General features: G+C 71.7%; 1 protein-coding gene across 12 annotated transcripts in view; it reads left to right on the top strand.

Moving 5' to 3' along the window:
- Positions 1-569: 569 nt before the first annotated feature.
- LOC135310977 (transferrin receptor protein 2-like) overlaps positions 570-10,858 on the top strand; it is an 18,039-nt gene continuing 7,750 nt past the window's right edge. For 3 of the 12 annotated variants that reach the window (XM_064440118.1, XM_064440116.1, XM_064440115.1), the window contains exons 1-15: positions 765-863; positions 1,292-1,492; positions 2,849-3,035; positions 3,179-3,312; positions 3,668-3,773; positions 4,665-4,787; positions 5,282-5,398; positions 5,805-5,941; positions 6,935-7,101; positions 8,130-8,249; positions 8,627-8,709; positions 8,801-8,864; positions 8,969-9,036; positions 9,130-9,206; positions 10,673-10,757. In XM_064440118.1, coding sequence (XP_064296188.1) covers positions 856-863; positions 1,292-1,492; positions 2,849-3,035; positions 3,179-3,312; positions 3,668-3,773; positions 4,665-4,787; positions 5,282-5,398; positions 5,805-5,941; positions 6,935-7,101; positions 8,130-8,249; positions 8,627-8,709; positions 8,801-8,864; positions 8,969-9,036; positions 9,130-9,206; positions 10,673-10,757 — 1,677 coding nt within the window. In that variant the 5' untranslated portion in view covers positions 765-855. Of the gene's footprint in view, positions 589-686; positions 864-1,291; positions 1,493-2,848; positions 3,036-3,178; positions 3,313-3,667; positions 3,774-4,664; positions 4,788-5,281; positions 5,399-5,804; positions 5,942-6,934; positions 7,102-8,129; positions 8,250-8,626; positions 8,710-8,800; positions 8,865-8,968; positions 9,037-9,129; positions 9,207-10,672; positions 10,758-10,858 lie in introns of those variants that run through there. The other 9 variants (XM_064440117.1, XM_064440122.1, XM_064440123.1 and 6 more) reach the window with 9 other exon arrangements.

Raw genomic sequence — 10,858 nt, 5'->3', positions numbered from 1 at the left:
CCAAACCCTCTGGGATTACCCCCCCCCCGATGTCTGGGTGCCCCCCAAAGCCTCTGAGTGCCCCCCAAATCCTTGGGGTCCCCCCAAAGCCTCCAGGACCCTCCCCAGATGCCTGGGTCCCCCCCAAAGCCTTGGGGTCCCTGCAAACCCTCGGGGTCCCCCCCAAACCGTCCAGAACCACCCCCCAGGACACTGCGGTCCCCCATGACCCCCCCCCAGTCCCCAGGGACCCCAATCCACACACCCCCCCCCCGCCCTGGGTCACCCCCGCCCCCCACCCCCCACCCCCGGGGTCGGTGACCGGGGTCAGATAAGGGAAGCCAGACCGGCGGCGCCGGGGCGGGGCTTCCCCGGTAGCCACGCCCACTCCCCCAAGCCACACCCTGCTTCCCCAGAGCCACACCCATTTATCCCAAATCCCCGCCCCTTTCCCCCAAAGCACCACCCACCACCCCACAAAAACCACGCCCCTTCCGCGCAAAGCCACTCCCCTTCCCCACACGGCCACGCCCCTTCCCCACACGGCCACGCCCCCTTTTCACACCCCGGCGGGGGCGGGGGGGCAGAGCAGGACCGAGAGGCCGAGGGGTGAGCGGGGCCGGGGGGGTCCAGCAGGGGTTTGGGGGGGTCTGAGGGGTGGGGGGGCACCGGGGGGGGTCGGGGGGATTTGGGGGGGGGGGGACGCGGCGGGGGACACACACAAAGTGTGGCTGGGGGCAAAGTCTGCCCCATGGGGGGCCCCCAGCCCCCTGGGACTCCCTGAGACCCTGCATTGGGACTCCCAGAACCCCCCCCGACGCCCCCAGGACCCCCCTGACACCCCCTCAGCAATGGAGACCCTGAGACGTTGCTTCCATGGACGGGTAATGTCCCTTCCCCCCCCCAAAAAAGGGGACCCCGGCATCTGAGACCCCCCATACCCCCTGAAAGGGGACCCCGGTGTCCAGGAGACCCCTCCCCCCACAAAGGGGACCCAGGCGGTCAGAACCCCCCACCATCCCCCCACAAAAAAGGGGATCCAGGCATCCGGGACACCACACCCCCCCCCCCCCCCCAAAAGGGGACCCAGGTGTCCGGGAGACCCCCTCCCCCTTAGAAAAGGGGACCCCCGGTGTCCGGGACCCCTCCTCCCCCCCCATAGGGGAACCAGGTGTCCGGGACTCCCCTAGCCCCCTCCAAAGGGTACCCTGGCGTCCAGGACCCCCCCCTCCCCCCCAAAGGGGTCCCCGGCATCCGGGCCGCCCCTCCCCCCCGAGGGGACCCCCGGGCGGGCGATGACGCGGTGCTGCAGCCCCCGGGGGGAGGGGCGGTGTCCTACTCCCGGCACCGGGACCCCCGGGGCGGGGGAGGGGAGCAGGACGACGAAGGGGACCCCATTGTGCGGCTGCCCCGCCCCGGGCCACGCCCACGGCGCAGGCCACGCCCACCGCCCCGCCCACGGCTCCACCCCCTCGCCACCCTGGCCTTGGCTCCGCCTCCGCCTTCCTCGCCGGTACGAACCGCAGTGAGCCCCTTACACCGTTACACCCCGTTACCCCGACACCCCGTTACCCCTTACACACCGTTACACCGTTACCCCATTACACCCCGTTACCCCTTACACCATTACACCGTTACCCCATTACACCCCATTACCCCTTACACCGTTACACCGTTACCCATTACACCCCGTTACCCCTTACACCGTTACACCCCGTTACCCCGACACCCCGTTACCCCTTACACCGTTACACCCGTTACCCCATTACACCCCGTTACCCCTTACACCATTACACCGTTACCCCATTACACCCCGTTACCCCTTACACCGTTACACCCCGTTACCCCGACACCCCGTTACCCCTTACACCGTTACACCCTATTAGCCCTCATTACACCATTAATTCTGTTACCCCATTGCACCCCATTACTCCTGTTACACCCCGTTACCCCACGTTACACGGTTACTTCAGTTGCCCCCGTTACACCCCGTTACACCCTCACACCCCCTTACACCCCGTTACCCCCGTTGCCCCTTACACCCCCTTACACCCCATTATCTCCATTGTTACCCCCTTATACCCCCCTTACACCTCTTACACCCCCTACACCCCATTACACCCTCACACCCCTTACACCCCATTACCCCCTTTACCCCCTAACTCCTGTTATCCCCTGTTGCCCTTTACATCCCCTTACACCCCATTACCCCATTACCCCCATGACCCCCGTTACCCCTTACACCCCTTACACCCTCTTACATCCCTTACACCCCATTACCCCTTACACCCCCTTACACCCCTTACACCCCTTACCCCCCCCTTACCCCCCTCACCCCCTTACCCACCCTTACCCCCCTTACCCCCTTTACCCCGTTACCCCCGTTACCCCTTACCCCCCTTACACCCCCTTACGCCGTTACCCCCCCATGACCCCCGTTACCCCTTACACCCCTTACACCCTTACATGCCTTACACCCCCTTACACCCCATTACCCCTTATACCCCTTACCCCCTTACCCCCCTTACACCCCTTACCCCCCCCTTACACCCCCTTACACCCCCTTACACCCCTTACCCTGTTACCCCCATTACCCCTTACCCCCCTTACCCCCCTTACACCCCTTACCCCCCTTACACCCCCTTACCCCGTTACCCCTTACCCCCCTTACACCCCTTACCCCTCTTACCCCGTTACCCCCTACACCCTCTTGTTACCCCCCCGTTGCCCAGTTACACCCCGTTACACCCCGTTACCCCACCACTGCCGCCAGCCCCGCCCCGTCTGTAGCCCCGCCCCGTCTGTAGCCCGGCCCCGCCCCCTCCGCCCCGCCCCCACCCTGTTTCCCGCCCCTCCCCTCCCCCCCCAGGGCTGCTGGTGGCTGGGATTGGGCATGTCCCCTGCGGGGGCGGGGCAGGGGCGGGGCCTCCCGGGTCCGGCCCCGCCCCAGAGGAGGTGGAGGGCGTGGCCAGCGACGAGGCCCCGCCCACGTGGCCCCGCCTGCGGGAGCTGCTGCGGCGGCACCTGCGGGAGGAGCGGGTGGAGGCCTGGGTGCGGTGAGTGACCTCTGACCCCTGACCTTTGACCCCCGGCCCGAAGGGGCTGCCCTGACCCCCCCCGACCACCTGTGGAGGTGGTCCTGACCCCTGACCCCTGACCCCTGACCCCTGACCCCTGACCCCTGACCCCTGACCTGCAGGGAGGTGAGCGCGGGGCCGCACGGGCGGGGTCGGAGCGGGGGCGGGGCCTGGCGCAGGCCGTGCTCAGCGCCATGGTGGGGGCGGGGCTGAGCCGGGCCTGGAGCCGCCCCCAGCCCCTCCCCCTGCCCACACGGTACGGGGGCGGGGCCGGGGTGGGGTCGGGGGTCAAGGGTCACGGTGGGGGCAGGGGAGGATGGGGGGGGGTCACAGGGTGGTCATGGGGGTGGGGGTCGCAGGGGTCAGGGGTCACAGGGGCGGTGTTATGGGGGTCACGGCGTCAGGGTCGTGGGGGTTCCAGGGGTGGGGGGGGGTCACAGAAGGTCAAAGGTCACAGGCAGTGGGGGGTGGGGGGTCAGGGGGGTTTCCAGGGATCCTGGGGGGGGTCAAGGGTCAGGGGTCATGGGGGGCTGGGGGTCATGGGGGGCGCTGGGAGGGCCGCTTGGGGGAGCCTGACCCCGACCTCTGACCTCTGACCTCTGACCCTGCAGGGGGTCGGCGTCGCTGCTGTGGGTGGACGCGGGGGGGCGGGAGCTGGAGCGGCTCCGCCTCGACCCCGAGGCCTTCTGCGCCTGGAGCGCCCCCGGCAACGCCACGGTAACCCCCGACCCCGACCCCTGACCCCTGACCCCCGACCCCTGACCCCCGAACCCCGACCCCTGACCCCCGACCCCTGACCCCCGACCCCCGACCCCTGACCCCCGACCCCTGAACCCCGACCCCCGACCCCCGACCCCGACCCCCGACCCCTGACCCCCGACCCCCGGCCCCCGACCCCCGACCCCCGACCCCGACCCCTGACCCCCGACCCCTGACCCCCGACCCCCGACCCCTGAACCCTGACCCCCGACCCCCGACCCCCGACCCCTGACCCCCGACCCCTGAACCCCGACCCCCGACCCCCGACCCCGACCCCCGACCCCCGACCCCTGACCCCCGACCCCTGACCCCCGAACCCCGACCCCTGACCCCCGACCCCTGACCCCCGACCCCCGACCCCTGACCCCCGACCCCTGAACCCCGACCCCCGACCCCCGACCCCGACCCCCGACCCCTGACCCCCGACCCCCGGCCCCCGGCCCCCGGCCCCCGACCCCCGACCCCCGACCCCGACCCCTGACCCCCGACCCCCGACCCCTGACCCCCGACCCCGAACCCCGGCCCCCGGCCCCCGGCCCCCGGCCCCCGACCCCCGACCCCTGACCCCTGACCCCCGACCCCTGACCCCCGGCCCCCAACCCCCGACCCCCGATCCCCGACCCCCGACCCCAGCCCTGATCCTGATGCTGACCCTCGGCCCTGACACCTTATTTGACCCCTGACCCTGATACTGATCCTGACCCCTGACCCCAACTCCTGACCCCACTGACCCCTGACCCTGCTGACCCCTGGCCCCACTGACCTCACTGACCCCTGACCCCACTGACCCCGCTGACCCCTGACCCCGCTGACCCCTGACCCGTGACCCCGTGACCCCTGACCCCGCAGGGGGGGCTGGTGTACGGGCACTACGGGCGCCCCCAGGACCTGGCGCTGCTGCGGGCGCGGGGGGTGTCGCCCCGCGGGAACCTCCTGCTGCTGCGCCTGGGGCGGGGCCCCCCCGCCAGCAAGGTGGGCCCGGGGCGGGGCCGGGGCGGGGCCGGGGCAGGGCCGGGGCGGGGCCGGGGCGGGGTCACTGGGGGAGGGGCTGGGGCGGGGCCACCCCGCCAGCAAGGTGGGCCCGGGGCGGGGCCGGGGCGGGGTCACTGGGGGAGGGGCTGGGGCGGGGCCGCCCCGCCAGCAAGGTGGGCCCGGGGCGGGGGCGGGGTGGGGCCGAGGCGGGGTCACTGGGGGAGGGGCTGGGGTCACGGGGGAGGGGTGGGGTCACGGGGGAGGGGCCGCGGTCTCCAGGAGGGGAGGGGCTGGGATTGCCGGGGGGGGGGGGAGGGGCTCGGTGTTTTCGTCCCCTGTGGGGGGAGGGGCTGGATCTTGGGGCCCCCTCGGGGAGGGGGGTGGGGTCCCTGGCAGGGGAGTGGAGGATGCCGGGGTCCCTTGGGGGGGGGGGGGTGTCCCCCGGATGGGGGGAGGGGTGGGTGTGGGGGTCACCCGGACGCCGGGGTCCGCAGGTGGCGGCGGCGGCGGGGGCAGGGGCCATCGGGGTGCTGCTGTACCCCGACCCCCAGGACACGGCGGGGCCGGGGGGGGGCCCCGGGCTCGGGGGGGACACGGCTGTGACCGTGCACGTGAGTGGGGGGGCTGGGGGGGGCTGATGGGGGGGGTGGGCTGTGGTTTGGGGGGGGTCGCTGTGGGTCTTGGGGGGGTGATATTGGGAGGGGCTGGGGAGATTTGGGGTGCTGAGGGAGTGTGGGGGGGTTTAGGGGACTATGGGGGGATTTGGGGGGCTGGGGGGTGAGTATGGGGGGATTTGGGGGGCTAGGTGGAAACTGGGGTGCTGGGGGGGATTTGGGGGGGGTCTGGGAGGGAAATGGCGGTGCTGGGGGTGGGTGCAGGGGGGGTTCAGGGGGCTGAGGAGGAGTTTGGAGTGTTTGGGGGTATCTGGGGGGGCGGGAGGGTCAGTGGGGGATTTGGGGGTGCCGGGAGGGTTTGGGGGGGCCCTGGTGGCTCCCCGGGTCTGACTCGCCCCCACAGGTGCAGGAGGGTTCGGGGGACCCCTACAGCCGGGGGTTCCCCTCCTTCACCGGCCGGGCGCCCCCCCGCCGCCCCCCGGGGCTCCCCCCCATCCCCGCCCACCCCCTCAGCGCCGCCACCGCCGCCCGCCTGCTGCGGTACGTCCGGGCGCCGGGCCCCCCGAACCCCTGGGTGCCCCCCGAACCCCTGGGTGCCCCCCCGAACCTCTGGGTGCCCCCCGAACCCCTGGATGCCCCCCCCAACCCCTGGGTGCCCCCCCAAACCCCTGGGTGTCCCCCGAACCCCTGGGTGCCCCCTCAAACCCCTGGGTGTCCCCCGAACCCCTGGGTGTCCCCCCGAACCCCTGGGTGCCCCCTCAAACCCCTGGGTGTCCCCCGAACCCCTGGGTGTCCCCCCGAACCCCTGGGTGCCCCCCCGAACCTCTGGGTGTCCCCCCAACCCCTGGGTGCCCCCTCAAACCCCTGGGTGTCCCCCGAACCCCTGGGTGTCCCCCCGAACCCCTGGGTGCCCCCTCAAACCCCTGGGTGTCCCCCGAACCCCTGGGTGCCCCCCCGAACCTCTGGGTGCCCCCCGAACCCCTGGGTGCCCCCCCAAACCCCTGGGTGCCCCCCCAACCCCTGGGTGCCCCCCGAACCCCTGGGTGCCCCCCCAACCCCTGGGTGTCCCCCCCAACCCCTGGGTGCCCCCCCGAACCCCTGGGTGCCCCCCCAAACCCCTGGGTGCCCCCCCAACCCCTGGGTGCCCCCCGAACCCCTGGGTGCCCCCCCAACCCCTGGGTGTCCCCCCCAACCCCTGGGTGCCCCCCCGAACCCCTGGGTGCCCCCCCAAACCCCTGGGTGCCCCCCCAACCCCTGGGTGTCCCCTCAACCCCTGGGTGCCCCCCCAAACCCCTGGGTGCCCCCCCAACCCCTGGGTGTCCCCTCAACCCCTGGGTGCCCCCCCGAACCTCTGGGTGTCCCCCCCAACCCCTGGGTCACCCCCCAAATGCCTGGGTACCCCCAAGAGGCCTGGGTTCCTCAAAGTGGGGTTCAGAGGCCCTGGGTCCCCCGTGGGGCGGGGGCTCCCCCAGACGCGGGGGTCCCCCATGGGGCGGAGGGTCCCCCCGGACGCCTGGGTCCCCGCTCACGCAGGGTGCTGGGGGGCCCGCGGGCGCCGGCGCGGTGGGGACCCCCCGGTCGGGGGCTCCGGTACCGGCCGGGCCCGGGGGGGCGGCGCCTGCGGCTGAGCGTGGCTGCGGGGACGAGGCCGGGGACCCTCACCAGCGTCTTCGGGGCCCTCGAGGGGCGGCTGGAGCCCGGTGAGGGGGCGGGGCCGCGAGGGGGCGGGGCCGCGAGGGGGGCGGGGCCGCGAGGGGGCAGGGCCGCGAGGGGGCGGGACCGCGGAAGGGAAAGTCAAGCCGGGGGGGGGGGCTGCCCCAAAGAGGATCCATTGGGGGTGTGGCCAAGGTCAGTTGGGGTGTGGTCAGTGGGGGGTGGACAAGGGGGTGGGGCTGGGGGTGTGGTCAACTGGGGGTTTGGCCAACTGGGTATGTATTAAATGGGGGTGTGGTCAACGGGGGTGTGGCCAATAGGGTGTGGCCAATGGAGGTGTGGCCAACTGGGGGTGAGGTCAATGGGGGTGTGGTCAGTGGGGGTGTGGTCAACTGGGGGTGAAACCAGTGGGGGTGTGGTCAGCAGGGGTGTGGCCAAGAGGGTGTGGTCAATGGGGGTGTGGTCAGTGGGGGTGAGGTCAATGGGAATGAGATCAATGGGGGTGAGGTCAATGGGGGTGAGGTCAATGGGGGTGTGGTCAGTGGGGGTGAGGTCAATGGGAATGAGATCAATGGGGGTGAGGTCAATGGGGGTGTGGTCACTGAGGGTGTGGTCAATGGGAATGAGATCAATGGGGGTGTGGTCAATGGGGGTGTGGTCACTGAGGGTGTGGTCAATGGGAATGAGATCAATGGGGGTGTGGTCAATGGGGGTGTGGTCACTGAGGGTGTGGTCAATGGGAATGAGATCAATGGGGATGTGGTCGATGAGGGTGTGGATAACTGGGGGTGTGGTCAGTGGGGGTATGGCCAGGGGGGCGGGGCAGGCCAGTGCATGGTGGTGTGCAGGGGGCGTGGTCAACCTGGGTGGGGTGGTAAAGGGGCGGGGCTAAGCCTGGGGTGGAGCTGGGGTGGGTGGGGCTAAAGGGGTGTAGCCACAGGGAAGGGTGACGTCTGGAAGAGGAGGCGGGGCCAACACAGGGTGGGTGGGGGGACACAGTGGGTGGTGCTCGCCCCCTTAGGGGGTGTGGCTTGAGGCGAGGGGGAGGGGCCTGCCTGACCCAACCCTTTCCCAGACTGTTACATCATCGTGGGGGCGCAGCGGGATTCGCTGGGGCCGGGGGCGGCGGCCTCGGGGGTCGGCACCGCCCTCCTGCTGGAGCTCGCCCACCTCTTTGCCGCCATGGGGCGGGACGGTGAGGGTGGGGCCACGGGGGGCGGGGCCAGAGGGGGCGTGACCAGGGGCGTGGTCGTTGGGCGTGTGTGAAAAGGGAGGGGTTTGGGGCCCCGGACACCTGGTTCCCTCCTGGATTCCTGGGTCCCCCCTGATCCTTGGGGCGCCCCCCCCCACCCTTGGGGTCCCCCAACTTTTGGGGCCCCCCCCTTAGAACCCCCTACCCCACCTTTGGGGTCCCCCCTCCACCCTTAGGGGTCCCCCCCCAAAAATCTGGGTCCCCCCCCACCTTGGGCCCCTGCCCCCTTGGGGTGCCCCCCCACCTTGGGGGCCCCCCCCTCACGCCGGCGTGTCCCATCCCCCCTTGGGGCCCCCCCCACCTTTGGGGTCCCCCCGCAGGGTTCCAGCTCCGGCGGACGTTGCTCTTCGTCAGCTGGGACGGGGGCGAATTCGGGCATTTGGGGGCCACCGAGTGGCTGGAGGTGAGCCCCGCCCCCCCGTGACCCCCCGTGACCCCCCCGTGACCCCCCATGACCCCGCCGTGACCCTCCCGACCTCCGTGACCCCCCCCAGGGCTACCCCAACCTCCTCCACACCAAAGCGGCCGCTTACATCAGCCTGGACCAAGCCGTGCTGGGTGAGCCCCTCCCCCACCCCATGGACCCCACCCAGCATGGGGGGGAGGGGTAAATCCCCCCACCCCCACCCCGGGGTCCCCCTGAGCCCCTCCCCCCCCCCCAGGTGACGACCGTTTGGTGGCCAAAACCAGCCCCACCCTGGTGAACCTCATCGAAAGCGCCCTCAGCCAGGTGGGGGAGGGGTCCCGGCTGCCTTGGGGGGGGGGTGGGGGGGGTGGGGGGGGGCGGGGGTACCCCCCCAATCACACAACCCCCCCCCCCAAGGTGGAGAGTCCCAACGAGGGCGGGAAAAGCCTCTTGGAGCAGGTGACGAGGCCGGGACGGGCCTGGGAGAGCGACGTGTGAGCGCCCGGACGCCGGGGTCCCCTTTTTGGGGGGTCGGGGGGGTCCCGGACACCAGGGTCCCCTTTTTGGGGGGGTCGGGGGGGTCCCGGACACCTGGGTCCCCTTTTTGGGGGGGTCGGGGGGGGTCCCGGACACCAGGGTCCCCTTTTTTGGGGGGGTTGGGGGTTCCTGGACACCAGGGTCCCCTTTTTTGGGGGGTCGGGGGGGGTCCCGGACACCTGGGTCCCCTTTTTGGGGGGGTCGGGGGGGTCCCGGACACCAGGGTCCCCTTTTTTGGGGGGTCGGGGGGGGTCCCAGACACCTGGGTCCCCTTTTTGGGGGGGTCGGGGGGGTCCCGGACACCTGGGTCCCCTTTTTGGGGGGGTCGGGGGGGTCCCGGACACCTGGGTCCCCTTTTTGGGGGGGTTGGGGGGGGTCCCGGACACCAGGGTCCCCTTTTTTGGGGGGTCGGGGGGGGTCCCGGACACCTGGGTCCCCTTTTTGGGGGGGTCGGGGGGGTCCCGGACACCAGGGTCCCCTTTTTTGGGGGGTCGGGGGGGGGTCCCGGACACCTGGGTCCCCTTTTTGGGGGGGTCGGGGGGGTCCCGGACACCTGGGTCCCCTTTTTGGGGGGGTTGGGGGGGGTCCCGGACACCAGGGTCCCCTTTTTTGGGGGGTCGGGGGGGGTCCCGGACACCAGGGTCCCCTTTTTGGGGGGGTTGGGGGGGTCCCGGATACCAGGGTCCCCCTTTTTTGGGGGTCGGGGGGGGTCCCGGACACCAGGGTCCCCTTTTTGGGGGGGTCGGGGGGGTCCCGGACACCAGGGTCCCCTTTTTTGGGGGGTCGGGGGGGGTCCCGGACACCAGGGTCCCCTTTTTTGGGGGGGGTTGGGGGTTCCTGGACACCAGGGTCCCCTTTTTTGGGGGGTCGGGGGGGGGTCCCGGACACCTGGGTCCCCTTTTTGGGGGGGTCGGGGGGGTCCCGGACACCAGGGTCCCCTTTTTGGGGGGGTCGGGGGGGTCCCGGACACCAGGGTCCCCTTTTTGGGGGGGGTTGGGGGTTCCTGGACACCTGGGTCCCCTTTTTGGGGGGGTCGGGGGGGTCCCGGACACCTGGGTCCCCTTTTTGGGGGGGTTGGGGGGGTCCCGGACACCAGGGTCCCCTTTTTTGGGGGGTCGGGGGGGGGTCCCGGACACCTGGGTCCCCTTTTTTGGGGGGTTGGGGGGGTCCTGGACACCAGGGTCCCCTTTTTGGGGGGGTCGGGGGGGTCCCGGACACCTGGGTCCCCTTTTTGGGGGGGTTGGGGGTTCCTGGACACCTGGGTCCCCTTTTTGGGGGGGTTGGGGGTTCCTGGACACCTGGGTCCCCTTTTGGGGGGGTCGGGGGGGGGGTCCCGAATACTTGGGTCCCCCTTTGGGGGGGGCACGGACACCTGGGTCCCCCCCCGGACCCCTGGGTGTCCCCGTCCCGTCCCCCCCCGCAGGATCCGGCCGCTGCCCCCCGAAAGCGGCGCCTTCCCCTTCACCGCCGCCGCCGGGGTCCCGGCCGTGGAGCTCGGCTTCGATGAGGTGGGGGGTGTCCCCTGTCCCCCCCCCGTGTCCCCAAGTGTCCCCCCACGTCCCCGTGTTACCCCGTGTCCCTTGTGTCCCCCCCCACGCCCTGTGTCCCC

This window comes from Phalacrocorax carbo, unplaced genomic scaffold, assembly GCF_963921805.1.
Source record: "Phalacrocorax carbo unplaced genomic scaffold, bPhaCar2.1 SCAFFOLD_305, whole genome shotgun sequence".
Taxonomy (NCBI): Eukaryota; Metazoa; Chordata; class Aves; order Suliformes; family Phalacrocoracidae; genus Phalacrocorax; species Phalacrocorax carbo.
The sequence above is the reverse complement of the archived record's forward strand: the minus strand, read 5'-3'. Positions and strand labels throughout refer to the sequence as shown.